Source organism: Tauraco erythrolophus, chromosome 3, assembly GCF_009769465.1.
Source record: "Tauraco erythrolophus isolate bTauEry1 chromosome 3, bTauEry1.pri, whole genome shotgun sequence".
Taxonomy (NCBI): Eukaryota; Metazoa; Chordata; class Aves; order Musophagiformes; family Musophagidae; genus Tauraco; species Tauraco erythrolophus.
The window spans coordinates 99,961,020-99,988,374 of record NC_141467.1 but is presented as its reverse complement, the minus strand read 5'-3'; the positions used below and the strand labels follow the sequence as shown (position 1 = coordinate 99,988,374).

Genomic DNA, 27,355 nt, shown 5'->3' with positions numbered 1-27,355 from the left:
CTGCCTTTCCCAGTCTGTCTTCCAGCAAGGTACACACTGGAAGAGGAGAACATCCTTCAGTGGGTCCTGGAGGACAGGCACAGCTGTTCCTCCAGTATGAGGAGAGTGTCGGATTTCTTTCCTGAGAGCTGTCCCTGCATTACATTGTCTAAGGAACCGAGCTGGATGAAACACAAGCCTGAAAAAATTCACACGCACTCCTGTATTTTTAAAGATGTCCCATCCCACGACACACACACATCTCTAAACACTATTTCAATTTTAATGATCATTTGGAATATTTTTGTTTTAAAACAGCAGCTTGGTTTAAACATTTTGATAAAAGATCCATGTTTTACATTTGTTTTCCAAACTGAGTTTGTGTAGTCCTGTTTTAGAATAAAGTTTTCATATGTCGTTTTTTCCTTCAGTGTCTAGGAATCATAGAATCAGAGAATGGTTTGGGTTGAAAGGCACCTTAAAGATCATCTAGTTCCAACCCCCTACCATGGGCAGGGACACCTTCCACTACACCAGGTTGCTCAAAGCCTCATCCAACCTGGCCTTGAACATCTTCAGGGACAGGGCAACCACAGCTCCTCTGGGCAACCTGTTCCAGTGCCTCACCACTCTCAGAGTAAAAAATGTCTTCCTTATATCCAATCTAAATCTACCCTCTTTCAGTTTAAAGCCATTGCCCCTTGTCCTATCACTACATGTCCTTGTAAAAAGTCCCTCTCCAGCTTTCTTGTAGCCCCTTTAGGTACTGGAAGGCTGCTATAAGATCACCCCAGAGCCTTCTCTTCTCCAGGCTGAACAGCCCCAACTCTCTCAGCCTGTCTTCATAGCAGAGGTGCTCCAGCCCTCAGATCATCTTTGTGGCCCTCCTCTGGACCTGCTCCAACAGCTCCATGTCCTTCTTACGTTGGAACCCCAGAGCTGAGAGCAGTACTCCAGGTGGGATCTCGTGAGAGCATCACACATCCGAGTCTTTACCAGACAGAAAAAAATGACTCCATGATCATTTTCTTTTAGAAATAGTTGGGATGAGGAGGATGTAGCATCTTGTGTTTCAAGGGATTACATTGGTTGCTGGGAGATGCTTTAGCGAGACTTTGCTTTTAGGTCAGATTGACCCTTGTCTGTACTGTGTGGGGTAACTGGCATCGTGCTTGGGGATGCTTAGGCTGAGCCTTTGTCCTGGCTGGGGTTTTTCACCTCATGATAGAAGCTCCCTGTTGTAGGGCCACGGCGAATATGTGCTTGATGGTGGGAGGTGGTTTAGTTATTGGCAGACAGAGAGAGAATAAAATTAGGCTATTAGTGAGAAACCAATGGAATTAGCAAGGAAAGTCTGCAGAGGTAAATCTTGGACTTTTTTTCTTGTGCTTATGCATAGTCCACTCTGCGCTGAATAAGTTTGCTGTTTTTCTAAAGGTACCTTTGCTTTCTTTCCCAATACTGCACCCACTCTTCATGGTAGCACCTTCTTGGAGCCCATATCTTCTGCAGGGCCTCTCAGCAATACTATCCTTGTACAAGTAGAGTAAGGCCAAGAAAAATTTCCAGGTCTCTAGCATCTGAGGTCACTCCATCCAGTTGTGTCTGCAGTGTGGTATTTTCTCTTGTGTTGGGCTGCTTTAGACTGTTGATTCTTTTCTTTGAATGGCAAAGCCTTTTTTATGTGATGGATGGTCTCAGCCAGATGTCTTCTGATGGGACTGATGCAGCTCCTTAACTGCAAGACCCTTCTGCGATAACAGCTGAACCAACATCCCCAGAAGCCAATGCAGGGCTCCCTAGGAATTAAGTCAGCAGCATCGGTGCATCCCAGGCCACAGTTTTCTGGGGATTTTTTAGTTGTGCTCACATTTGAGGTGCTCTACAAATGCTGACGTTGTTGGTGAGATGACTCCATGTCTGTTCTGAGTCGCAATGAAAGCAGATCATGGGAGCCAAGTGCATCTGCAGATCCCTTTTCTGGTCGCTTTGCCCCATCTATTGGTGAGAGGCCGTCATCTCTTCTGGCTGGATTTTAATACCTTAATCAGAAAATCCGTGCTTTGTGATATTGAATAGTGACACAGGTCTAGCAGGGAAAATCCTGGCCATTCTCTATCTTGCATCAGTTGCCCAGTTTCAGTTATTTACATAGGATTTGGATGAGTGTGGGTTGGTTGTTAGGTGGGTTTTTTTAAGTATAAACACACTAGAACTCCCCCTATGCTGAAAACTTAATAAATTAATTAATAAAATCATTGTGTTAGAAAGACAGAAAGAAACAGCCAGGGTAAAATTTCAGCTCATTCATATATCCGTTTCTCACATCCATCCTAATATTGTTTGCCTAGGTCCCGACCCAAAACATACATGAACACATGCTTTGTGCTGAGCACAGGAGAAATCCTGTCTTGGCTACAGTGGAAGCTGGAAGCAACAAACACCTCTGCATCTCAGGCAGCCTGTTAAGATCTGTCGAGTACAGAAACAAATTTCTCAGCTAGGAAGCCAAATTTAACAATTTGCTCAACACACAAAAATAAATCCCTCTGAAAATTGGGTGACTATTGAGAGAATATTTTCCGTAAGAGAAACAGCTGTTGCAGGGAGATGAGTAAAAAAGACCGTTAGGACATTTCCAACTGAATATGTGCATTGAAGTATGAGTTTGTGAGGACCTTTTGCTATCAACAAGGTTAATGGAGAGCACCAAAATGGTAAATGGTGATGCATTTATTTTAAAACACCTGGTCCACTATATTGTTTCTCCATACTCTTGGATTCCTATTTTTACCCCCAGCCTCCCCCAAAAAGCCCAAACCACAAGCCTGTTCCACTCATTAGTTCCTTCAAAGATCTTTTTGCAAAGGTAAATTGTTCGCTTTGAAATGACATTAATCAAGATTAAATTAGGCTGGATGCTACAAGGGATCCCACTGGACAAGCTTTGTGTTGTACGTTACCATTGATGGCCTTCAACTCCTCCATGTTCTGTACTGGAGTGGAGGATGGACCTCACCTTGTAGCAACAGTAACTAGTGGCTTAAGCAGGAGATCCTCTTCTACTCATGATCTTGGTTCCCTTGGAGCTCAGTTTGGCATTTTGCTTTTTTTTTTTTTTTGGTAGAAGTTAATGAAATAAAGTTCAGTGGTTTTGCCTGTTTCGAACAGGGCCCTGAGTGCATGGGGAAGGACCTGAGGCTTTCAGCCACTATCAGAGAGTTTGATAAACTGGTTTTGCTTCCTCTCTTACAGGGACCTCCAGGGCCCCCAGGCATTGCTGGACCCCCTGGACCACCTGGAGCACCAGTAAGAAAACAAGCTTTTGGGGTTTTTTTTGTTGTTTTATAACAAGGAGAAGAAAAAACAACTGGGGAGAATTTTAGGTCATGGGTTTCAGTGGGAACTGAGTCAGGGCCTCTGGTAATGTGTGTTTTCTCTTATATTTGCTCACTGAAAAGCTACAGCTGGTCCTAGAGGACAGCTTCTCTGTGCCGAGTGCTGAAACCAAGTTAGTCCTACTTGGGGATACAACAATGTCTACGGGACTCCCCATGGTGGAGACTTGACTGCCGTGGAAGGGAAAATTGCATTTAATTTGAAAGTAGCAACCTCCAGTGAGGTTGCTGCAAAGGACGGAAATACAGATTTTTTAATTTTATTTTTTTCCCTTCTGATTTCATTTTTCAGGGACTGCCAGGAGAGATTGGCGTTTCTGGTAAAACCGGACCACCGGGACCAGCTGTAAGTGTTGAGGAACTGCTTCCCTGCCTCCATGCTCTCCACGACTTCAGATACTTTAATTCTCAAGTCTTTGCCTCCTTTCCTGCAGCTTGTCTGCATGCAAGGTTTTAATGCAGACGTTAGTCTCCAACACCTTTTGTGAACAAGCATTTTACCAGTTGCAGCTCCACTATTCCTACACACTGGGACGATGCTGTTTTCTTCATGTGATACCTTTCAAAAATCATTTTGCATTTAGCAAGATATTGTTCTTCCAAACCTGGAGTTTCCGGAATTATGCCAAAGAACTGAAATTAAAATCTCAGATTTAGCAGAGGGTAGCAATTTCTGTTGGCTGTTAAGTCAAGAAAGGTGAATTATGAAGTATTAAGAAGTGTCACCTGCAGCCTGCAGTGTTTGGGGATTGACTGACACTCGGAAAGGGGACTAAACTTTTTCTCACCATTTTAAATACATGACAGGAAGTAATTTTAATTCTTCTCTTGCTGAACAATTCTGTCACTATGTGTTGTAAAATTTAATTTTAGGAGTCTATGTCTTGTATAAGAAATTACTAATATTTAAAAGAAGAAATAGACTTTAAAACATCTTTGTAGCTACAGATAATAGAGACTTACAGAGAATGATAAGTAAAAATGCAATTTTTAAAGTTATTTAAGAATCCACAGTGCCTAAAAGCACTATACTGTTGTTTCTCTGTAACAACACTGACATCCAGTGGTCATTCACCAAAACTGGGATCCCGGAAAAAGGGACGAGCAGATACGTACATTGTGAGAGCTTTGGTATATTTTGAGTCACAGTAGGGAAAAAGTCAGAACAAAATGCATGAGGCGGTTCTTCTTTTCATAAATTTAGGTTGATGGCAAGAGGGACGAGCTGAGCGTGCTTGTGCTGAGCTTGTTATTAATGATTAAAGAACAGGCACTTACAGTTTATGATTTTCTTTTCTTTAGGGGTTGCCTGGGAAAGATGGATTCAATGGGCTTCCTGGACTTCCAGGTCAAAAGGCAAGTGACACCATCTACTCTAGTATTAAGCTACTTACCTGATCACCTTATCTGGGTAAGCTAGCAAGCGTAAGGGGAAAGGGGAGTACATCTCCAGAGCCAAACACCACCTCACCGATACCACCTCACTGAGCCACCAGAGAAGCTCCAGGGACAAGTCAGCTGGAGTGATTGCACTGTACTGGGTCGTTGTGAAGATGGAGCTCATTGTAAATACAGCAGGGATGAGACATCCTCTTCCAGTCTTCGACTGCCACATCCTATTTGGCAAACACAGATTAGTATTGCTAACAGAGAAGCTTCTACTGTCACTCACGAAAGCCAGTGACACTGGCAAGTCAAGTCATGTGTCCAAGGCACAGAGAAGAACAAAGAAGTGTGGCAGGCTCCAAAGATGTTCCTTTCTTTCCTCCCTGAAGGGCTGGAAAGAGGAGATGACATCCCCCTAAGGCGTCTGTAGGTCTGTGTGGCAGAAAGATGGTTCTTCATTATTTCCTACTTCTTATGCCCCATTTGAAAGCTGCTACAAATGACAGATTGGGACAAGTTCTCTTCTGCTGTCTCTGCAGTGGGAGAAGGGAAACGGGAGATTTAGAGATAGGAGACATTCTTATTAACTTGCCATCAGTATATAAATAAGTGCCAAAGAAATGTCCCATATTTTGACTGTGCAGGCCAAGCTAGGGTTTGGGCATGATGACACTATACTGGAATAAGGACAACAGCTCTTAACCATCTACTGCCTCGGACTGCATTGACAGCAGCCTTCTTGCCTCTGATACTTGAGCACTATGACCACTACTTGTTCCAATACATTTATACTTGCCTCTCATCTGAGTGCTCTGAGTGCCTGAGCCCAGGTCTAACAGAGTCTCCGGCTCCCATTTCCTGATGAATAAAGATGAGGAATTTTGAGTCTATAACAAATTTCTGGGGCTAAATAAATCTTTGGATTTTATTCACAGCACTGTGTAGTACCTACTGCACTTCCCAGACATGTAGTGTATTTCAGCTCTTAATCCACTGCAGTCTCTATGTTGACACCACCCACACTGAAAGATCAGTTTCAAAGTATTTACCTAAGAGGCCCAGTGCCGAGGTCTCAATCCTGCAAGTATTTATTCTTCTTAACAGAAATAATGTAGACTTTCTAACCACGTATATTTTGAAGAAACTGAATGGAGATTTTGTTTTTCAGGTAATTCACTATCGACATCTTTAATGTAACAGTCGTTGACTTTGTGTTATTCCAGAAATATTCCAGTAGAGCAATCGGTGTTGGAGATGTGATTGCAAACAGCACTGGAGTGGAATAACGTTCTCACATGGCTCCATTTACATTCTTAGGCTGATACTGAGGATCTAAGTCAAAATATTCCTTGCCATTGCCTGCAAACATGCTGCACTACCAGAGAAGTTTGTACATTAACTTCTTGTGTTCCCCACAGGGAGAACAAGGGGAAAAGGGTGAGGAAGGCTTTCCTGGAAAAGCCGGCCCTAAGGTAAGGAATTTTATTTCATAGTTTACTGTAGCTATTGATTCAATCAAGGCATGATTTTGGAAAGTCTTATACTGAAGTCAGGAGAGTAAGATTCCTCTCAAGTTGGAGGCATAGGAGGATGAGCAGATGTGACTTATTGCCTTTCAGAGTTCATGGTGTTCCAAAGTACCAAAGTCTGCTTGATGCTCCTCTCTCAAGTCTGCATGTGTAGGGAAATCTGACCTGGCCCTTGTGTTGGCTCCCTGTGGTCTGAGTTCCCAAGCCATCAAGAAGGCAATTTCAGTGCCTTATGGGAAGTGGGTAGGAGAACATGGTCCGCGACCATAGGGAACACACTTTACTAATGAGAAAGTGTTCTTACAAAAGGTTCAGATCCTTGCAGTGTTAAAGTTTTGCTTTTGTTTTTCCAGGGTGAACCAGGGAGCCGTGGCCAACCTGGTGAACAGGTGAGGAGGAAAAATAGTCTTAGCAGCAAGGCCTACCTGTCAGAGCGATAGAAAGTGACCACATGCAAAAACAAAGCCATTTGCCAATAACAAGATCTGTGCATGTCATTTGCATCTGCAAATGAAGATGTGACAAATGAGTGGATGAGACCCATCGTTGGACAGACTAAAGCAAAAATTCCAGAACAAATATATGCTAAATCCAACTTTTCTTTGTATCCTGGAAAACTCTGTCATCTTGTTCCTGGTGGATAGGGAAGAAAATGAAGACAGAGTGGCTTCAAAGTGCTTGTTTTCCTCACTTTAAACCAAGGTGCTGATTCTAGAAGATGAGTATTTACCTGTAACTATGTGATGCAAGGAGAGAATTCAGTGAAGAACCAGGGAAATGTCTTGGGATTTCCTAAAGCACACAGCCGTCTAGAGCCCAGTCAGGACCACTAACCATAGATGTTAACATTGTCATCTGCATGACAGCTTTTCAACTGGAGTATGAAAATCTGTAGAAAGAGAAATCTGTATAAGGCAGTCTTGTATCTTCGGCATACATCTTCAGATTTTAGGATACAGAGTATAAGCCAGCGATGGAAGAGTCTCAGAGCCTCAGTCTTCTCTTGCTTCTACCAGTCTCGGTCCGATCTTCTGCTGTAAAGATGAAATGGGAGAATGGTCATGACCTCTGCTCCCATGTTGTCTTGTGCAATAGAGCAGAACATGCACCATTTATATCACAAACTGGACTTAGAGGGAGTAAGGGAAGAAGTTGTCCATAAGGAGTCTCATGAAGATGATCAGAGGGCTGGAGCACCTCTGCTATGAAGACAGGCTGAGAGAGTTGGGGCTGTTCAGCCTGGAGAAGAGAAGGCTCTGGGGTGATCTTATTGCAGCTTTCCAGTACCTAAAGGGGGCCTACAGGAAAGCTGGAGAGGGACTTTTTACAAGGGTGTGTAGTGATAGGACAAGGGGCAATGGATTTAAACTGAAAGAGGGCAGATTTAGGTTAGATATAAGAAAGAAATTCTTTACATTGAGGGTGGTGAGGTACTGGAACAGGTTGCCCAGAGAAGTTGTGGATGCCCCATCCCTGGAGGTGTTCAAGGCCAGGTTGGATGAGGCTTTGGGCAACCTGGTGTAGTGGAGGATTTCCCTGCCCATTTCAGGAAGGTTGGAACTAGATGATCTTTGAGGTCCCTTCCAACCCTAACCATTCTATGATTCTATGATTCTGTGATTCACATAGCAGCTTTACATAAGCTGTGTCAGTCTCTCCACAACCATTAAATTTTAGGAACTGCTCACCATTTTCCTATTTGTCAGGTGTTGCAGTCAAATTCTCTGTCACTATCTACCCTGTGAAGGAATAAGGTTCTGTATCTGAGGTACAAAGTGGGGTTTGTTGGGATAAGGCCCTTAATAAGTGAATAACAATTACACCATCTTGCTAGTGGGGACTGTTCTGCTTCTATTCCAAAATTCCATATAATCTACCTAATAGGTATCACTCAGTTCCCAGGAAAGCATCCTTACCTAGCATCCCAAGTAAGGGGAGATCACCACGGCACAGGCCAGCCATTCCTCAGGAGTGCTCCATCAGGCTCTGAGGGAGCGGTTTCTATACTCTTCCTGGGTGGTTCCGGTGGCCACCACTCAGTGTCATTTTGCTGGTTTTGGGCAAACTGCTGGGCTTGCAGCTGCCAGGCAAGCATGAGACTCGATGTTGCCAAACTCAGGCCCAGTGCAACGAAGGGTCAGACCCCCAACCAAATCACTGCCACTCAGTCTGGATTGTCTCCCCTCACAGGGCTGCTTTGGATTCTAATACCACCTTCCAAAACACTTGCCTCTCTCTCCATGGTGTGGTGTTCTCCATACATTTCATAAATATTCTCTTTTCTGTCACCTCAGTCATAAATTAAAATATGAATAGTGCAGACCCTTAGAGGACTTCCCTTTGTATATCCTCTGAATTTGACAGAAAACAGCTAAAAACAGGTGTGTGAATGCAGTTTCTTCAGTCAGTTGTACATCATCCTCCCAAGATCCTTCTTCTATGTCCTGTTTTTGTAGTTAGCAAATGAGAACATCATGTTGGCCAGTGTCAGGTGTCTTACTAATGTCAAAATACATCACACAAATACTTCCTTTTTGTCTGCTTAGTTCTCCTGACAAGGGAGGAAGCTGAATGAGTTTGACATGATTAGGTTTTAACCAATCCACATTGGCTGTTCCGTATTATCTTTCTGTCCTTGAGCTCATACAAACTCATTGACATTTTGCTTCAGTACTTTTCCAGAGGCCAAAGTTACAGCACATGTTTTTATTTTTCCTCCAAATTCTCCTTTTATCTTCTTTAATATTAGGCCCTCTGTTTGTCCTCCTGATCTCTAGGATCTCATCATCAGCCAGAAGCCTGCAGTGACTCTCATAAAGCATCACTCCTCTGTCACTAAATGTCGCTTTCTTTAGAATTCTCCAAGCATCATCTTGATGTTCCCAGTCATGCTCTGTCACCAAAGCATCTTGTTCCTCACCTGATATCTTCTGAAGACTCCTTGCACCCATATCGTGATAATGTTTTCCCTCTACCTGTACTTCAGAGATAAAGCAGGGATCACCTTTCGTAGTTGGGTATTCGCACAGCACTTCGTGCATTTGGGTCCTGTCTCTGACTGAGATCCTTTGGGATACTGCACTGCAAATGCAAATAGCACAGTTACTATAAATAGAAAACCACGTGGTTATTTTCAGGTGACAAACTGGGTCAACCTGGAGCTAAATTTGAGAATACTTGATAGAGAACGAACTTGATTTAGAACAAACCACATGACACAGAGATCATAATTACTGCCATAGCAACTAGAGTAAAGCAGAAACTTGAAGGTAAGGTTCAAACAGAAACAAAACCAAACGTGCAGTAGCACATCCAGAAAATTCTAGATCTACTGACAGATAACATCTGTACCGTTCAGATTAATACAGTGCAGTTTTTGCATTTTCAGACTACACCAGATCATTAAAGATGAAAATAAAAAGTTAGATTTAGGGGTTTTTAGCTGCCTTTATTTTCTTGCTTGGTGATGCTGCGGAGCATCATGAAGAAAACGTTCTATATTTCATGGTCTCAGTGTAAGGACAAAAAAAGAGAGCTCTTAGCTGCTAGTTTAAGTAATACTTTTCCAAGACTAAGAAATTATTTTATAATCAAACTAATTCCATTCTCTCTCCACAAACTACATCTAGAATCAGTCCAATGAAAACACTGGGGCAGGTTCTGGCCTACAGTTAGGCCATATGGGGGTTGGAACTAGATGATCTTCGAGGTCCTTTCCAACCCTAACCATTCTATGATTCATATGTATCATGACGTCACTGGGTATCGAGAAGAAACCACCTGCAGTTGTTGTGAGTTCTGAGCAATTCACAGTCTAGTAGCAGACATGCAAAGACATAGACAGCTAAATCAAGGTTTTACCCTTCCCAGCCTAAGAGCATTGTGCCTTGAGTAGTCTACCCTAAGGACCAGACTTATATTTTTAATTAACATGAGTGAGAGACAAGTTTGGCCCACCGTTCTGCCTTTTCTTTCTTAATTATATTTAAGTCTTATAGATTTATTAATAGAAACCATGCTTGATGTCTGTTCCTAGATCTCATGCACTACTTCATCTTATTTTCAGGGCGAAGCAGGTCTTCCTGGTCTTCAGGGTTTACCTGGACTGAGAGGAGAAAAAGGAGACCGGGTGAGTGACTTTGAGCCACACCTTGATATTTTTTTTTTTTTTCCATTTGGCACTAGGAGGACTTATCTTGAATGTCACTAGATGATGTTCGCTCTTGGTGTGATTGCTGTGGTGAGCAGCTGATTGGCATCCAGCAAAGTTGCTAAATACCCCTTCCAAAAAAGTACTCTACTGCCTAGACTGTTCCTAACTGCAATGGAGGTGCTAATGAACAGTGTCTGTCCTAAATGCCGAAGGTTATGACTGATGCGATGCTGCTCATGAGGCAGTAGAGGAAGTATGGGGCTCTGTACGCCTCACTTTCAGATACACCTGCATGATTTAAGCACATTTTAAGTAATGAATAACAAAAAAATTATTGCAAATCCCCCTTTTCACTGAGGCCTGGGGAATGCTCCACATGGTTGGATCATTTTCTGATAGCCTAACTTCCATCCAAAGTCCTGGTGTCTACTGCTTCCCCTGGATTGCTCCAGAGCTTGACATGCGTTTAGGTACTGGGAAATAATAGTTGGATCAGGGTAAATGACAGTAAATTTAAACATACAAATGAGGTCTGTACTCCTGATAACTGACAACATGCTTGAATGTGAGCAAGAAGTATCTGAAATCAAATGAGGTCTTCCCGTTCAGTTTGTTCTATTATACGTATTGTAGAGCGTAGGATATAGAATATATTCTCTCCATATATAAAATCATAGAAATGCAGGTCAGATAGCTCCTATATGAAAGCAGGATAAATACATTTTGTGTATGTACTTTGAGGAGCATTCACATCATCCTTGCTAAGCGTCTCCCATTCAGAGGATTAGGTTACCTGGGCAAAATAGAGAGGTAGGCACCAGTGAATGGTTGGTTCAGAAATTTTTAACATAAACAAAACCAGTAGTATGAATGTCCACTTTGGGTCTTAACTCCTGTTCTGGTGCCTCTCTTGTCCAACTAGAAAAAATCTGGGTTTTATAACTGCATCAGGCAGTAGGTTCGTCTAAGTGCAAGTTGATTCAGGATTGGTGCTTTCCTTTCCATGAACTTAATTGCTATTCGTTGGCTTTTGAAAATAGTGTGGATTTTATGAAGCTATCTCCAAAATGTTACGGTTTAAATGCTTGCACTGCATCTTGGAGGACAGGTAAGATCAACTGAAAGTGTAAAATATTCTAGTGGGACTGATGCAATGAAATCAAAACGTACATGTTTCCTGCTTTCTTTTCCCTGATTTTAGGGAGAAAAAGGAAAAGATGGTCTCCCAGGAATGAAAGGTGAAAGAGGAGAAAAGGTGAGTCACGAAATGAGCACCCTCCTCTTTAGATAAGAGAGGAAAAGAGGCAAAGGCCCAGAGACAAGTGATAGAGGAGGGTATCTGAGGAAGATTAGAAACATTACAAGTCTGTCAGCTGAACCTTACCAAGAGGCAGCAGAGAAAACTGTGTGTGGGGCAGAGACAAGCATTTATTGAGTAATACAAGAAATATTAAGCAGTTGATGAAATCTGAGGACAGTTTACTTAATTCAAGGAATCTTTACTTTGTTTGAAAATTGGCTGCTAGAAATGAGCCTGGAATTAAATTCCAAAGAACATTTCTGTGCCTGCCTGTGATGTGCTAAAATAATAATTTAAGGAATGGTTTGGGCTTCTGCCATCGCAATTCTATTAATTTTAGGGAAAATGAGAGAACTAGACAAAGGTAATGTCCACCAAAATTTACACTCAACCACTGTGAGCATGAAGGTAAAACACTGACCTTGCAGATGCCCATGATTGTATAGTGAAAAATTTGCCCTTATTATAGTGGCAACAGCCATCAGGAAGTGGGTACCACTTCGTTCTTCTTCCTAGATGTATCAGCCCTCAGTTTACCAGTTCACCATCTGTGGAGGGTGAGAACTGGATTATATTTTTGATCAAAAGTAGAGGAATTTTTTTTCCATCCACAAAAGAAGTTCAGCTAAAACATGTTAAAACATGTTTTTACAGTGAGAGTGGTGAAACACTGGAACAGGTTGCCCAGAGGAGTTGTGGATGCCCCATCCCTGGAGGTGTTCAAGGCCAGGTTGGATGAGGCTTTAAGCAACCTGGTGAAGTGGAGGGTGTCCCTGCCCATGGCAGGGGTTTGGAACAGATGATCTTTAAAGTCCCTTCCAACTCAAACCATTCCATGATTCTATGTTTTTCTATCAAGAATTTTGATCAACTTGGACTTAAAACACAAATTAAACTCCATATCACTCCTACACTGGATGGGGTAACATTAAAATTCATTGACCTGTGAAGTCAGGTCAATGATAAAGTCATAAAGTGATAAAGACAGCAAAGTGAGAATCCTGTATGCAACAAAGCAAGGACAGCAGAAATTCTGGACAGAGCAATGGGGTAACTTCCACCCGTCAGAGAAGTCCTATGGGATTTTCAGTGTCACTGAGCTGACAGGTTGTCAGCGGGTTACTTCTCATCTGCTGATGTTGCATCTTCTAGCTAATAATGTTGAGTTTTATGTGGGCATCTTTTTACATCCTTAGTTGTATTTTTTTCCTCTCTCTAGGGTGACATGGGTTCCCCTGGGCCACCGGGCTTACCTGGAACAGTAAGTGAGATTGTGTTCTGTGCTGTAACAATATTTAAAGCATCATCATTTTTCCTCCACAGAAATTCCTCAGAAACAAAGCTTTTCAAGATCCCTACTTCTGTGCAGGAACTTTAGGACCCATTTACACTGGGATTATCTCCCTTTGCTTCAGAGAAGCAATATCAAGGTGCCTCTGGTCTTTTTATTTCTGGGGAAGGCTGTGCCCTCCTCTGCCTCTTTACAAACAGCATTTTTGTATGCCCTTGTCTTGTGGTAGCACTTAAATTGAATTTGTGATTTGTTTAGCAGCTGTGGGAGCTGTCTGAAGAAGGTCATGGTTGAAAACGGGGAGTGTGTTCACACAGATTTTCCAGGGTGAGCTAGATTTTTCCAGCTGAGATCTCAGGATAAAACTGGCCCTGAACAGATACCAGTAAAACAGCTTGTCCTCTTGGGGAACAATTCACCTTCTTCCAGGAAGAACAGAGAATTCCATTTCTTATTGACATGAACTTATGGATGGAGGATTCAGCTTCAGCAATGCCATAGCCTCGCATCACACACAATGCCATGCTATGCTGTAAGCCCGGAAAGACCCTCTCATTCCAGAGTTCGTTCTGGGTTCAGCACTGAGTCCGACACACAGACCAGTCATACCTGATTGCACGTACCCTTTCTGCTAATAAAAAAAAAAAGAGCAAGGAAACATCAATTTATTGGTTTAAAAATGAGTCTGCAAAATTCCTTTTGGGAGCAAGAGCATAATTACGATGAAGTTCACTACAGGCAATTAAACGAGCATCCACTGAATGTAAATACATAAACCTCAGAGTTCCCTCCAGCAAAATCTGAGTAAGCAGCTCAGAGTAAGCACTGGGAACAGGCCTGTCATTGCAAGAGGAAGGCTGATGCCAGTCACGGATCTGCCAAAAAATGGCAGATACCCACTTTTCTGCTTTGCTCACCACCACTGATTACAGCTGCCACAGTCACATTATGGAGACAATTTGAGTCAAGGTCTGTTGGCGAAAATCAAGTGCCTACAGACGTTCATGCAGCGATGGAGGAGGTGTTATAATTTATTCCCTGCCATTAGGATTACAGTTGGACTCGATGATCTTAAAGGCCTTTTCCAACCTGAAGGATTCCATGATTAGTTGGACCTCTTTAGTCTATGCCAAAGGGTGCTTCATGGTGCCGTGTAGGAAGACTCCATGTGTGTCACACAGGAATGATCTAGTCACAACACCAAGGATAAATCTGTCTTAGTCAAGGTGGAGAAGGCAGCTTACAAACACAGCACAGTATGGCTAAATATGGAGAAGAGATGCCTGACTGCTCAAGTTTCCTGTGTTTGTAGGGAGAAATTATTTGTATTTCAGCTGTAAATTTAAGTGATGATTTCGACATATCCTCATTTCATCAAGGACTAGAATTTTCTTCTTGTCAGTTTTGATAAAAGATACTGCCTGTCTCTACAAAATTTGATCCTTTTATTGTGGCTAATCCTTCAGGATGACTGTGTAATCCTTAAGACAGCCATGTTGAGACGTATATGTCTTGTACATGGTACCAAGCAGAGCGAGAACACACCCAGCTCAGCCATGGAGTTGGGAAATTTAATAATACCGAAGATGGCATCCAAGTGGATGGAAAAGTGAGCTGGAGATTACTAACAGTAACCTTGCTAAGAAGGTTAAAGATTGTTTGGTTTTTCATAGCAATGGGACATACAGGATGTTTTTGAGTTTATGTTCATATTTCAAATACTCTAGGAAATGTCTGATATTTCTGGGCTTTTTCCAAACAGCCAGATGTTACAGTGAGTTGCTCATTTATCAACTTACTGATTGGTATATGGAATGTATAATCTGTAACAAGGAAAATACATAAGTTGTTGCATTTCAAGGAAAGTAGGCAATGCTGCTTCTAACACTCCGGTTTCTCTTCCAGACAGCCTTCTTCACCCCACACCCTAGGATTCCTGTAAGTAATGCCTCTAATAAACATGGCCTCTGGCTTATTGCCTCTTGCATCTGATAGACACAGAGCACCTTAGTATTTTCCATGCAATTTAAATGCTTTTAGTAAAGAACTCAGCTTGAATCTGGTCCTGGGCAACTTCACCATTGTAACCAGTTGTGATGAGAAGTTCATGGCTGTCTTAGTAACAGCAGCATCCAAGCCAGCTGTGGCCAGGACACAGCTGTATGCTGTCCCAGCCTCTGAAGTTTTATTTCCCACTCGCCGTGCATAGTGGGAAATATCTGGCATTATATAGGATCACACCATTGGTGCGTCAATAAGCTTGTGAAGGATCAGGAGGCATTGTGACATGTATAAATAGCAGAGGTAGACTGTAAGAGCGTCATTACAAAAGAAAATGCATATGTCAGGTTCTTCAGAGGCTGAGGAAGGAAATAGGAATGTGAAGTAGTGCTGGAAATGGAGACAAGATTTCTTTGGTTCACTTTTCCCCTTGGCTCATAGTTTGCAAATATATATACTAAGGAAAGATGCAGAACGATGACTTCTTATGTGGTCTTTGTAGTGCTACAATCACAGACGGAAGCATCTCTTTTGCTTTTGAGTACAGTACTCTTGTAAATGAGCTGCAAGACAGTGAAGAATAAAAGCCTTGAAGTGTGTCAGCAGGTCAGGTCACTGAGACCTCTCCATATCGAAGATGAATGTGATGATACCGTAGCACAGGTCTGCATGTAGCTTTGCAAGCTTTGGGAGGAGAAGGGGAGGTAAGGATAGTTACCTTTGATTTACAGCTTTACAAATGAAGGTGTCAGAAGGTGGTGATAAGCCTTAGGAGAGTGTCATGAGTTGTGTTATAGAGGCTGCAGGACCTTCAGGGTCTTGAAAGTTGTCACACACTCTCCAAAACACCATACTTGCTGCTGCAAGTAAGGCAGTGACTTACACAGGCAGAGACAGGAAACACAGCCTGGAGAGAAGGCAGCAGCACCATTATTCTACATACATATTATTAGTTAAAAAATGATTGCCTTTAAAACACACCTTAGTAATTGTCAGAAAATCTCTGACCAAGTGAGCCTGAGCTCCCAGTGACCCACCACCACGGCTCCAGTGTGTGTTTCGGATGCAGCCTGCGCTGTGAGCGCAGCAGAAACTCACGGATGCAGCAGGGCAGCGGGAGGGGGGCGAGGGAGGTGCCTTCTTCCATGGGGTGCAGGGAACTTTTTCATCTTTATGTAGGCTGGTGTGTTAAAAATCATTAAATACTTCTTGGAGATGGGCCGCATGAGAAGCACTGTGGTGGTCAGGCGTGATGGCTGAAAAGAGGCAAAAGCAGTGATACGAGATGGCTCTTCACTCAGCCTCCTGTCTCCTCCTGCAGCTGAGCACAGCTGAGCCCCCACTTTGCTCTCCTTAAGTGGCACAGGAATTACTAACGCTTTAACTGAGACTACAGGAGGACGCTGCGGAGGCCAGGTCAAGGCGGCTGTAAGCACTGGTCTGGCCCAGGTTGGTAGCAGCTATTAGCTGTCACCACATCATCTCTGCTCGTTGAGCTGTAGGAAAGAGATGGGTGGCAGTGGATGAAGCCCAGCTGCCAGGGGCAGAGGTCTACACAATGTGCAGCGCTAGCGGACACCGTTAACAGCCTCAGCAGGTAGTCGTGGGTTTGGCAAATTTGGAAGGACTGCAGGCAGATCTGCTGGCAGGTTGGGTTAAGAAATGCTGCCTCTACCCGTGCTTGTGGCTGTGCAAGGACAGACTGGAATTTTACTGGTTTTGCGTTGCTATGTCAGTCAAATATCAAGGAAAAGTGAGAGAGAGGGTTAAAAAAGCCTCCTCCCTTTACCTGCTGAGTTACTTCTTCCCTTTGCAGTCTTGTTTTCACTGGTAATACATCCCCATATTCCCACTTCGTAACACCATCCCCAGCCTACAAATTTACTGCTGTATGTCTGTGCTTTGTTACTTTGCTCTCTGAAAAGAGTTTCAGAGCTTAAAATGTCATTATGCAAAACAACTTCCAAGTGCAATCCTACAGGCTCTTTGGATGGGATCCTTTGCCTGAAATACTTTAGGTGGTCCTGTTATCTTTCTGAAGGCCACTAGATGTCATCAGGGACTGCCTGATTAAAAGCTGCTCTAACTGGGTGATACCTGTAGAGTAAAATTCCTCCTATTATTTATCACAGATAATAATATTTATTCATAATGCATAATAAATACAGACATAAGTAATATTTATGCAGTTACATTTATTTTGCTTGCTAGGGAATCATTTGCAAATGGACTCTGAATTCCCAGGTGTTACAGAAATGATTGGCAAACAGCTGATGTGCATAAAAATTCAAGCTGATTTGTTCTTGGCTCTGCGTTTTGACTGATCACTATTCCTTGTGTGTGTGTAGCTTAAATCATTCATGTTCTTACTCTTCCTTGATTGCATAATTGAAACACCTTGTATGATAAATAATGAATAAGTAATGATTGCTGTTGCCTGAATACATATGTTCGTATAAATATACAAATGTGAGTATTCATGTCGTGCCTGGTTTATTCCAGCTAGTTCCATAATTGTGTGCAGTTCCTTTTCAATTTATAAAAAGCAGAAATATGGGTTTATTGATTATCGTTCTAGAGCTCAGAACAAAGCTGATGAAATTCTGTCTGAAAGCATCTTCCATTTACTGTAAGGAGGAAGAACAGGAATAAATCCTATTAGTCCATGACGGTGGTGCATGAAATAATGTACTGACATTGCAGGAGAGAGGGGACATATGGAGATGTTAACAGAACCAGAGATCAAAAAAAGCTGCACAACACACATCTCTGGAAGTGCTCGGGATGAACCCATGAACACTCCTCTCTTACAGGTGGAATAGGGAACTGTTTGTGGGATAATTTCCCCAATTGTAGGATGACATTAAGTCTGTGGTCCTACAGAGAGGCAGTGCAGTGGTGCTGGCACGTTTGCTCTTGATCATGTCATCTGGCCTTTTAATACATTGGAGCTGAACTGATCAAATTTTGGAATGGTAAATCCTTGAACTACTGTTCTCTATGAGGGAGAACTGTTCTCTTTTTAAATGGAACATTTTTGCAATTATTATGATAACAGTCCAAGAAGTCTAGACAAAGATCTCCAAATCTTAGTGTGTGACATGATAGTTTTGATTCATTGACCTCAAAGTCTTTTGAGGAAGCTACTCTATATTAGAAATTGGTATCTGATTGAAAGATGGAAATACCTTTTATTTGTCTCTTTGTCTTATTGTTTTGTATCAGGGAGAACCTGGACCAAAAGGAGATAAAGGAGACCAAGGAATGAGCGGGGAACCTGTAAGCACAGTCAAGTGTTTTTCAGTTGGTTTTGAACGTTAGCAGGGAGAGGATATGAGAGCTGCCTGTTTTGGAGGGAGACAGGGGGGCCATGCTCCTTCCATAATTGGGATGCTTCTCTCATCAGAAATGCCTGCAGTGGTGCTTGGCTTTGTACTGACTGTAGAGGAAGCTACATGACTGCATGAATTTAAGCACCTAATTTATAGCTCTGGGCCTTAGTGGCTGAAAAGAGGACTATGGGGTTTGCTAGTCAGAGTTTGGCTGACAATAAGGTTGTACAGGATTTACTAAGGGCTTTTGAAATAATGTGACCAAGATAAATTGTGCATTTGGCTACTCTGTTGGCAATCTGGACTGCTCTTATTCTGAAAAACACCCTTTCTTCTCTGAGTTGGATGAAGGAAAAGCAACTCATTCTTCTCAGGAGAAGAAAGGGGCAGTTTCCTTCAGCTCCTTCACCTCTCCCTCTGTTTTTGCAGGGATTACCTGGGGTCCCCGGTGAACAAGGTGTCCCAGGACCTGCAGGAGTACAGGTAAGAGGGACCAGCCTTGAAGAAAATCTTTGACATGACCAGAGAGAGGTGTCTTCAAGATCGATATTACCATAAATAATTCTTCCCCTATACACCAACATCCCATTTCTCCTTCCTCATCATTGTAAGTTCAGGGACTTCTGTAGAAGTATTTACTTATGCTGGACGTCAGGACAACACGTGGAAAATCAAAGCAGAAACATGGCATCTCTGTAGCATGATCGTTATTGTCTGAGAGACTCCTTCCAACTTCAGGATCCTTCAAGAGGGCATCTTGAATTGATGCCACCAAACCACAGGTCTCATAGATAACTTACTGCAGTACATTGGCAAAACAGAAATTGCAGAGCATTCAATTTCAACCCTGGCCCGTGTGACTTTGAATGCACTATGGCTCATATGAAAGGGTTTTATAGCCTCAATTATGTTCTGGAAATTTCTTGGCTCACGCTCATTATTTCCGTTCGTCACTGAGGTATGTTTTCACATCAACGTGGGAGGGTGTTTACTCTGCCATCATCCGTGCTGTGCCCGAGCCATATAGTCAGCTACTACTTGGGCATCAACAGGTTAACAGCAGTCTTAGCATTATGAAAAAATCAGTAATATCGTGCAACTTTTAACTAACATCTACTAAATGAAGGACTGTTGAGTGAGTAGACTCTGCCCTGCCAAAATCCTTAAGAGAGGGCTACTTGGTGTGTAGGACTGTGATCTGTTTTGACCATTTCTAAATCACTGTTGTTTCTATTTGAGAACTGCAGGCAAAACTTCCTCTGTGCAGGGAGACCATCACCATTGAGCTGGAAATGAAGTAGCTGGTAGGCCTGAGGATATTTCACCCAGATGAATGCCTGCAAGTTTCAACATCCTGTGCCGAGAAACAGCCTCTGAGCTGATCAGTCATTAGTAATTCTTCTTACGTTCCAGGGTTTTATTTTTATATTTCATTTTCTCGCTGCACAGAGAACTGGGAGCCATTTCCTCAGCCGTTAAACTCCTCTGTGAATTGATTAACGAAAGCCATTGCCCAGTGCACTTTGAGATGTCTTGAAGTCTTTTTTGTCTGGCAGGCAGTCCCGTCCCATCTCTAATCAGCTGGTATCTCTCTTCTTTCCGCATAGGGTGAGAAGGGGCAGAAAGGAGCCCGCGGTGAAGCCGGAGCCCCTGGAGAGACTGTGAGTAGCTGCTTCCCTTGCAGCATTTTTCCCTGACAGTAACACATCTGAAGGAACTCTGAAGTCAATGCCTTGCGGATTCGCAGTCCCAGGCTGCTCGGGCTCAGGGCGCATCCTAAACTACAGCTGGAAGAGTTGCTGCTTGTGGGCAAACAGACACAGCTGCACCAAACAGATCAATGCCCCAGACAGCCCAGCTCTTAACTGTGCATCTTTTGTTGGCCAAGTCTCTCCCTCTATAACAAAATGCCCTTTTTCCTGAGTGAGATGCCGGCAGAGCTTGTTCCTGCGCTGCAATATCAGCCAAGCCCCGGCAGCCAGCTGGTGCAGGGAGCTCGCTTCTCATCAGCAGCTCCAATTAGTTTTTGATCGCAGTTGGGTTTAGGCTTTTTAGTCAATTCTGCTGTCTTTAATACAGACTCATCACCAGAGGAATCATCACGTAGCGCTTTTTGAGGCACGTGTTGTAGGGAGTGCTGCTGTTGCCTGACTGTGTGCTAAAGAACAGCAAAGGATTCAAGTCCTGGTTTGGTATTGTGAGAGCGTAGAAGCCCTTTGCAGCTGAATAAAAGGCCACGTACTTTCTTTGCAAGCAGAGAAGAAAGGCTGAAAAACTATTTGAAATACTGATTGAGAGAGGCGATGTTTGAGTCTGGGAGAACAAGGCAATAGAAAATCGAAACAAAGCATCCTAGAGCACTGAAATTTCTTCTTCCACCTTTGTGTTTATGGTTTTCCTTCTTGGGCTTGTGCTTAGATGTTGTCTCTAGCAGTGCTTCGACCCTAAACTCTGAACTGGCTGTCCGCAGCTCTCTTTCACTCTTGGTTGAAGGACTCCTTAATCTTTTTGGGGAGGACAAAGAAAAAGAAAGTCCCCCTTCCACCAAACCTATTCATTAGTGTTATTTCTTTATATAACCTCGTGGATCGGAGGATGTTAATGATATGGAAATGCATATGCAGGCATAGGCATCCTTTTTTTTTGCCATCCTTTCATAGACTGCCACTACTTCAGATGTTTCTATTGGCTCGTAGACCAGTGACTGCAAATAACACAGAAATGAGGAAACCTTTAATTCTCTTTTAGTGAGCCAAAGGCAACAGATAGACATTCACTTTGTGAAGAGACGAGTTGTGGAAGATTTCATAGATCATAGAATCTATGATTCTATGATTCTATGATTTCAAGCATCTCCCAACTGTTTGCATTGTCCATCTGCAAGATATTACTGCCCAGCCCTTCCGGTAGAAGGGATTTCTCTGTACTCTGCTCTAAGTCAGACAGATTATTTCAGTCTGCTGATGGAAATGTTTTTAGATAGCCTGTCTGGTTTAGCCCTAAATGGATTAGGTATGCTAATAGAAATCTTTTTCCTTGCAAAGTTGTGAGGACAGGTGATCCCTGGCCAGTGCTGGGTGATAAGTAACTACAGAATTAACAACCTTCTATAGTCAAGTATAGAGGAAAATGTCTAAATATAGCCTGATAACCCCAAACATTCATCTTTATAGGGACATAAATCCCCAAATACATTTCCTCTCATGTCCCACATGCATTTTTGGGGACACGCATGGGCCTTTCCACCATAAAAAGCTTTCACTTGCAGGCAGAAAAGACCTGCAATTGAGAGCTATAACACTGAATGGTTTGTACTGTTCATCTATTTAGTGCAAATGAGCGTTTTCAGGTTTCGTTCCCCAGTGTAGAGAAAAGTAGAATTGTCAACAAAGCATATTTTGTTGACCTAGATTTTTATTTTTATGATAAATCAACATATTTTCCTCTGTTCTTTTGATGTTTCAGGCCCAGACTTTGCTTCCTGTATCTCAGGATCCTAGATTTAGGATTTATTCTGATGGAAAGTAATTTTAAGTTCCCAAAGAGAGTCTTCATCCATTTTATATTGTTTTGTGCTTCTTTACACTACAAAGTGTTTTTGCTTTGTGCTTGTACAACACCTTGTCTGACATGAACTCCAAGCTCACTTTGAACATCTTGTTCCTATGGCAGTGCAAGCTGCTAATTACATATGCACACACACTTCATTTTCTTAAAACAGGGTGTGACTGGACCAGCAGGGCCCCCAGGTCCAAGAGGCTTGCCAGGAAATGTGGTATGTATGAACCAATGTATTTGTTTTTCCATCTGTGCCCTGATTTCTTTATTTAATATGTTTAGTTTTCCCTTCCACAGGGTTTGCCATCAGGTTCAAAAGGCTGTGTTTCATTACACTTACAGTTAAATTGAAAGATTTGGAGGCACCTGGGAGTGGTGTATCCATGAAACTTATTCTCCTATTCATTTGTAGCAAGAGGGAGGCATGGGCCAGCTTCATTCCTCACCAAATTGTCAAAAGCTATTTTTGCTGCCAGCTCTTCAAGTGAAAAATTGAAATGTTTATTGTCCCTCTGGCTTTGTTTCCTTTGCCTCATTTTCATTTGTCCTTTCTTTTTGAAAACATGAATTCTTGATACAAAAATTGCATGGTAAACTCCCATTTTTATTATGAAAGTGTATAACTATTTGATCCTACAATCAGAGACTTGAAATCAATATCTTACTTACCTCAGTAGATGTTCATAGAGCTTTTCATGTTCGCAAAAAAATCTCAGGACAAACTCTACTCCCTGCTCCACCAGTGTAATTTTATTTCCAGTGCCTGGGGTTTCTCTGGGTTTACACCAGAGTAAGTGAAAAACATCAGTTAGACCCCATGTTATAATGTATTCAGACATAGTGGGTTAGCACAGAGGATTCTTTAAGGCAGAGGTTATTACCTGGGCAATCCAAGAAATCTTAAATTGCCTGTCTACTAATTGTTAAGATATATTTGATTTAATTGTATTAATGTAGTTATTTAATTTCAGACTGAAATATGATATCTAAAATGAAGACCTTTTCCAATTTCATATTCCTTTAAGCAACTTATATACCAGTAATACCAATATATTATCTATAAAAGCTAACATAGTTGGAAATAATTTTTACTGGTGCAGAAAGGAATCATGGAATCACAGAATCGTTTGGGCTGGAAAGGACCTTAAAGATCAGCTAGTTCCAACCCCCAAAGGAAAATAATTATTGCATCCTTCCTGTGAGGATGTTAATCCCATCTTACTGGTACCAAGACATCATTTCATGTCTTAAAATGGACTACCACTCCATAATGTGTTTCGGTGAGTTAGGAAGTTACAGTATTTAATTTGGAGCTCTAAATCATCCATATTTTGACAAGGAATCCTTTGAGATCTGCCAACACATGAAAAGGATTGAAAACTGAAGTAGAAGGTAAAATGAACATAGCTATATTTTCCAATGTATAGCTTTGGAGAGCAGTAACCCTAAAAAATTAATACTGTGAGACTTTTGACTTCTCTGATACAGAGGTGATGATCTGGGATTTGTTAGTAATGGATTAGGAACTGCTGAGGATTTCACAGAATGAAGAAAGTTATTGGTAGAAGGAGAATGCACAAATCTGGGATTAGCTCAATTTCTGCTTTTGCTGTTCAGCTCTTTTTTATATTGAAAAAAAAATAACTCCTTTAAGCACTTGGTACACAGCTCTTCTGTGGTGTTCTCTGGATTACAGGTTGTCTGTACTGGGAAATATAAAAATGATACTAATCCTTGAGATAGATTGCACTGAACCCACAGGTCTATCCATTTAGGATCAAATACTGCCTAAAAAGAAAGTTTTAAGCGTTAAAGTTCTTTTCCTTCCAGGGTGTGCCTGGAAACCCTGGACTACCAGGAAAGGAGGGAGAAAAGGGGGAAAAGGTGAGTATTGTGGTTTAACCCCAGCTGGTAACTAAGCCCCACACAGCCACTCGCTCACTCCCCCCCGGTGGGATGGAGGAGAGAATTGTAAGAGTAGAAGTAAGAAAACATGTGGGTTGAAGTAAAGACAGTTTAATAGGTAAAGCAAAAGCCACATATGCAAGTGAAGAAAAACAAGGAATCCATCCATGACTTCCCATCGGCAGGCAGGTGTTCAGCCATCCCCAGGAAAGCAGGGCTCCATCACACATAACAGTTACTTGGGAAGACAAACATCAACACTCCGAACATCCTCCCTTTCCTTCTTCTGCCCCCAGCTTTAGATGCTGAGCACAACATCATGTGGTATGTAATATCCCTTTGGCCAGCTGGGGTCAGCTGTCCCACCTGTATCCCCTCCCAAATTCTTGTGCACCCCCAGCCTGCTCACTGGTGGGATGGGGTGAGAAGTAGAAGAGGCCTCGACTCCGTGTAAGCCCTGCTCAGCAGTAACAAAAACACCCCTGTGTTATCAACACTGTTTTCAGCACAGATCCAAAACACAGCCCTATACCAGCTACTATGAAGAAAATTAACTCTATCCCAGCCACAACCAGCACAGTGAGTTTGTTCTTTCATGGATCTGTTTCTTTTCTTCATGGGCATTTTAAGTAACCTGGGACAGACGCAGTCTGAACTGGGAAATCATTTCATTGGTTCGTGGATAGTTAAAACATATGGGCTCATCAGATCATCTCATCTGTCCTCCTCCATTGCACGTGCTATAAGGTTTTCACCCTGTTGCAGCTTTATAATTTACCTAATAAAACCACTGAGATAGCAACTGGATACAGTGAAGTCCCTGCTGCGCATTTGTGCAGCGATGATCTACTGTCCTCACTGCCTGACGAGAGAGCAGAGATTTGGTGGTTTAAGTACCTCCTGTTCACCACTGTAAATCCAAAACTGGTAGAAAATTGGCTTTCCTGGTTAGGAAACTGAGATTTCTGCTTTCCTGATAAACTGTTGTAACTGGACTGTGAGTTCAGCTTTTCAGTGCACTCTCACTTACCTTTTGCCTGCCTTGCCTAACTGTTATGTCCCATTTCATAGCTAGGCAATATGTCCCATCTCTTAGGTAGGCAACAAGCCCTCGGGGGTCTGGGGTTTGTAATTTGCTCACATGCACGTTGCACAGTGCCCAGCATGCTGGAGTCCTTATCTTTGCTGGAGCAAGAAGGATTAATCAGAAACATGGCCCCATATATCCATACATAGGGGGTTTAAAAGGAGATGAATCCCAGCCTCTTTAGTCGAATCATCTTCCAGATTAATGAGATCTACCTCAAGGCATGTATGGACCAAGGGCTCTCTCATACAGCTGGTTCCCAAAACATTTTGAAGTCTCCTTTTACTTTCCTTAAGGAAAATTGCAAACGCCTTGAGATTACTAAGGAAAAAGCTTTCTGTAAAAGAGGGTTTCTTACGATACCAAGAGAAATTCAAGTGAGAAGGCTAGAAAAAATGCATATCTTTCAATCCCAATGAAAGTCCTGAGACAGGGATGGTCTTTAGCATGCTACTAAGAGTTTTGCTGGATTGTCTTTTACAGGGTGATCCTGGAAAAGAAGGAAAAGTGGGTTTACCTGGTCCAGCTGGTGAGCCAGGGCCTGCTGGAGTGCCAGGTTTGCCTGGTAAGGGTAAAGATGGAGAACAGGTAAGTACTGCTGGCAAGCTTTGCGCTTGAATTGTTCGATATGAGATGGAGGAGCATGACTTCTGCAGGAGAACGGTGGATTCGTAGTAGAGTTATGCTGCATTGTCACAAGTGCTCACGGGCTGTTTACCTGAAGGCACAAAAGTCCTGATTGGGTAAAATGCTGCAGATGACAGTGCTGCATCCAAAAAGGCAGAGAGAACTGAAGCTCTGTTTTTGAACATTGAACCCCCTCCAGTGTGCCATGGTGGCCATTGAAAATGGAGCTCTCCATAAGGAGTAACCGTTGTCCTTGTCACCAGTACAAAAATTATCAGCTAGATGGAAGTTCCCTAAAATCATTTAATTCTAGCCAAGTTAGCAGATTATTTAATTTGCTTACATTTTATCAGGAAAATATTGCCAGGATGGTGTGAGGCAAGGAGGGTGGTGAGGATGCTTCCTTCCTTGACTATCTCAAAGTCCAGGGTCCTGTTTGGCTGCATGGTGACTGTTTTCTGGTCTTGGCTCTATCACTTTAGGGACAAAGAGGCCCACCAGGCTTGCCAGGACCCTTTGGACATAAGGTGAGCGTGGACTTTATTGTGGACTGCTTCTCTCAATCTCTGGAACTGGAGAAAAGTTATGGTGAAAACATGGTCTGTTTTTCACTGGGAAATAGAGTTTGTGAAGCTGATACTCAAAAACGCACTTCTCGCCTTTCAGGAGGATCCTTTGGTTATTATTCCAGTATACCTGTAGATGTAAATATTAAGATATGAATTAACTGTGTTCACTTTCCACATTTAAAATTTATTCCAGCATTATGTTAATTCAACACAGACTAAGGGCTAAATGTACATTTTTTCAGGGAAACTGTGACTAGGGACCTTTAATCCATACAGCTAGAGAGGCATTGCATAGCTAAAGGATGATCTACTCTTGAGACCACCTGTCAGCCCCTCAAATAGCACTCCTCTGTAGCACTCATTTCCTTCACCTCTCTCCAAGGAAGATGTGAACTATTTTCCAATGAGACCAGATAGTCCTGGTTTGCCCTCCTATTTGTAGTTAAGGCAAAGGCTTGCTAGTTGATGATGTCATTAACCAATGACACTAATTTCTTCAGCTGAAAGTAATGTTTATTCTCTTACAAAGTACACAACAAATAGAGAAAGGAATAAAACAGCAAAAACCTTTGCTTCTGGGTGCATCTGGATTGTTCTTGAATCTTCAATCAGACATGTCAGAAATTCTCCTCTTTGAAATGACTGTGTCCTGCTCTGGATTGGAAGAAGGATGTTGAAACAAATTCTGTAAACGATAATAGTAGGAATATAAGCAGTATGAGGCTAGATCCATCTAGGTCCCTTCTCTTTGTAATAACCAAACTGCTATGAAGTGTTTTCTTTTCGTTTTGCTGCATTCTGTATAAATGCACTGTGGTCGGTTGTATATATCTTTGGCAGTTCAGAACACTGACACACAATAATAGCCTGAGAATTATTATAGAAGTTAGAAAAAATCACTAAAAGAAATCTCATGAAATATTCTATTCAATATCAACACAAGGTGGTAAGAATCTTAATTGTGCATGGGAAAATACTATTGAACTTTTGTATTGAAATTATGTTCTTGAATAAAATAACAGATAAGGGATCTGCCGAAGGGCTTGAACTAATCAGAATACATTTTCTCTCACTGTCCTTGCAGTATTGTTTCTTTGTAATATAAAATTAGTTTAAGAAGAAAGGAAGAAAGGGAAAAAAATAGGAGATATCGCAGACTGAATTTTGAGTTGGCAGAATCCACGGGTAACGATTTTTCTGTCATGCTTCTGTATAGCTGGAAATAGTGTAATAATAAATA

General features: G+C 42.2%; 1 protein-coding gene across 1 annotated transcript in view; it reads left to right on the top strand.

The window, feature by feature from the left end:
* The window catches only part of COL22A1 (collagen type XXII alpha 1 chain), a 215,783-nt gene that overhangs the window by 146,557 nt on the left and 41,871 nt on the right, over positions 1–27,355 (top strand). The window contains exons 24-39 of the mRNA XM_086609339.1: positions 3,235–3,288; positions 3,670–3,723; positions 4,680–4,737; positions 6,186–6,235; positions 6,646–6,681; positions 10,359–10,421; positions 11,647–11,700; positions 12,965–13,006; positions 14,942–14,974; positions 18,263–18,316; positions 18,799–18,852; positions 19,977–20,030; positions 22,091–22,144; positions 23,758–23,811; positions 25,403–25,507; positions 26,029–26,073. Of these exons, the coding sequence (XP_086465465.1) occupies positions 3,235–3,288; positions 3,670–3,723; positions 4,680–4,737; positions 6,186–6,235; positions 6,646–6,681; positions 10,359–10,421; positions 11,647–11,700; positions 12,965–13,006; positions 14,942–14,974; positions 18,263–18,316; positions 18,799–18,852; positions 19,977–20,030; positions 22,091–22,144; positions 23,758–23,811; positions 25,403–25,507; positions 26,029–26,073 (864 nt within the window). The remainder of the gene's footprint in view (positions 1–3,234; positions 3,289–3,669; positions 3,724–4,679; positions 4,738–6,185; positions 6,236–6,645; positions 6,682–10,358; positions 10,422–11,646; positions 11,701–12,964; positions 13,007–14,941; positions 14,975–18,262; positions 18,317–18,798; positions 18,853–19,976; positions 20,031–22,090; positions 22,145–23,757; positions 23,812–25,402; positions 25,508–26,028; positions 26,074–27,355) is intronic.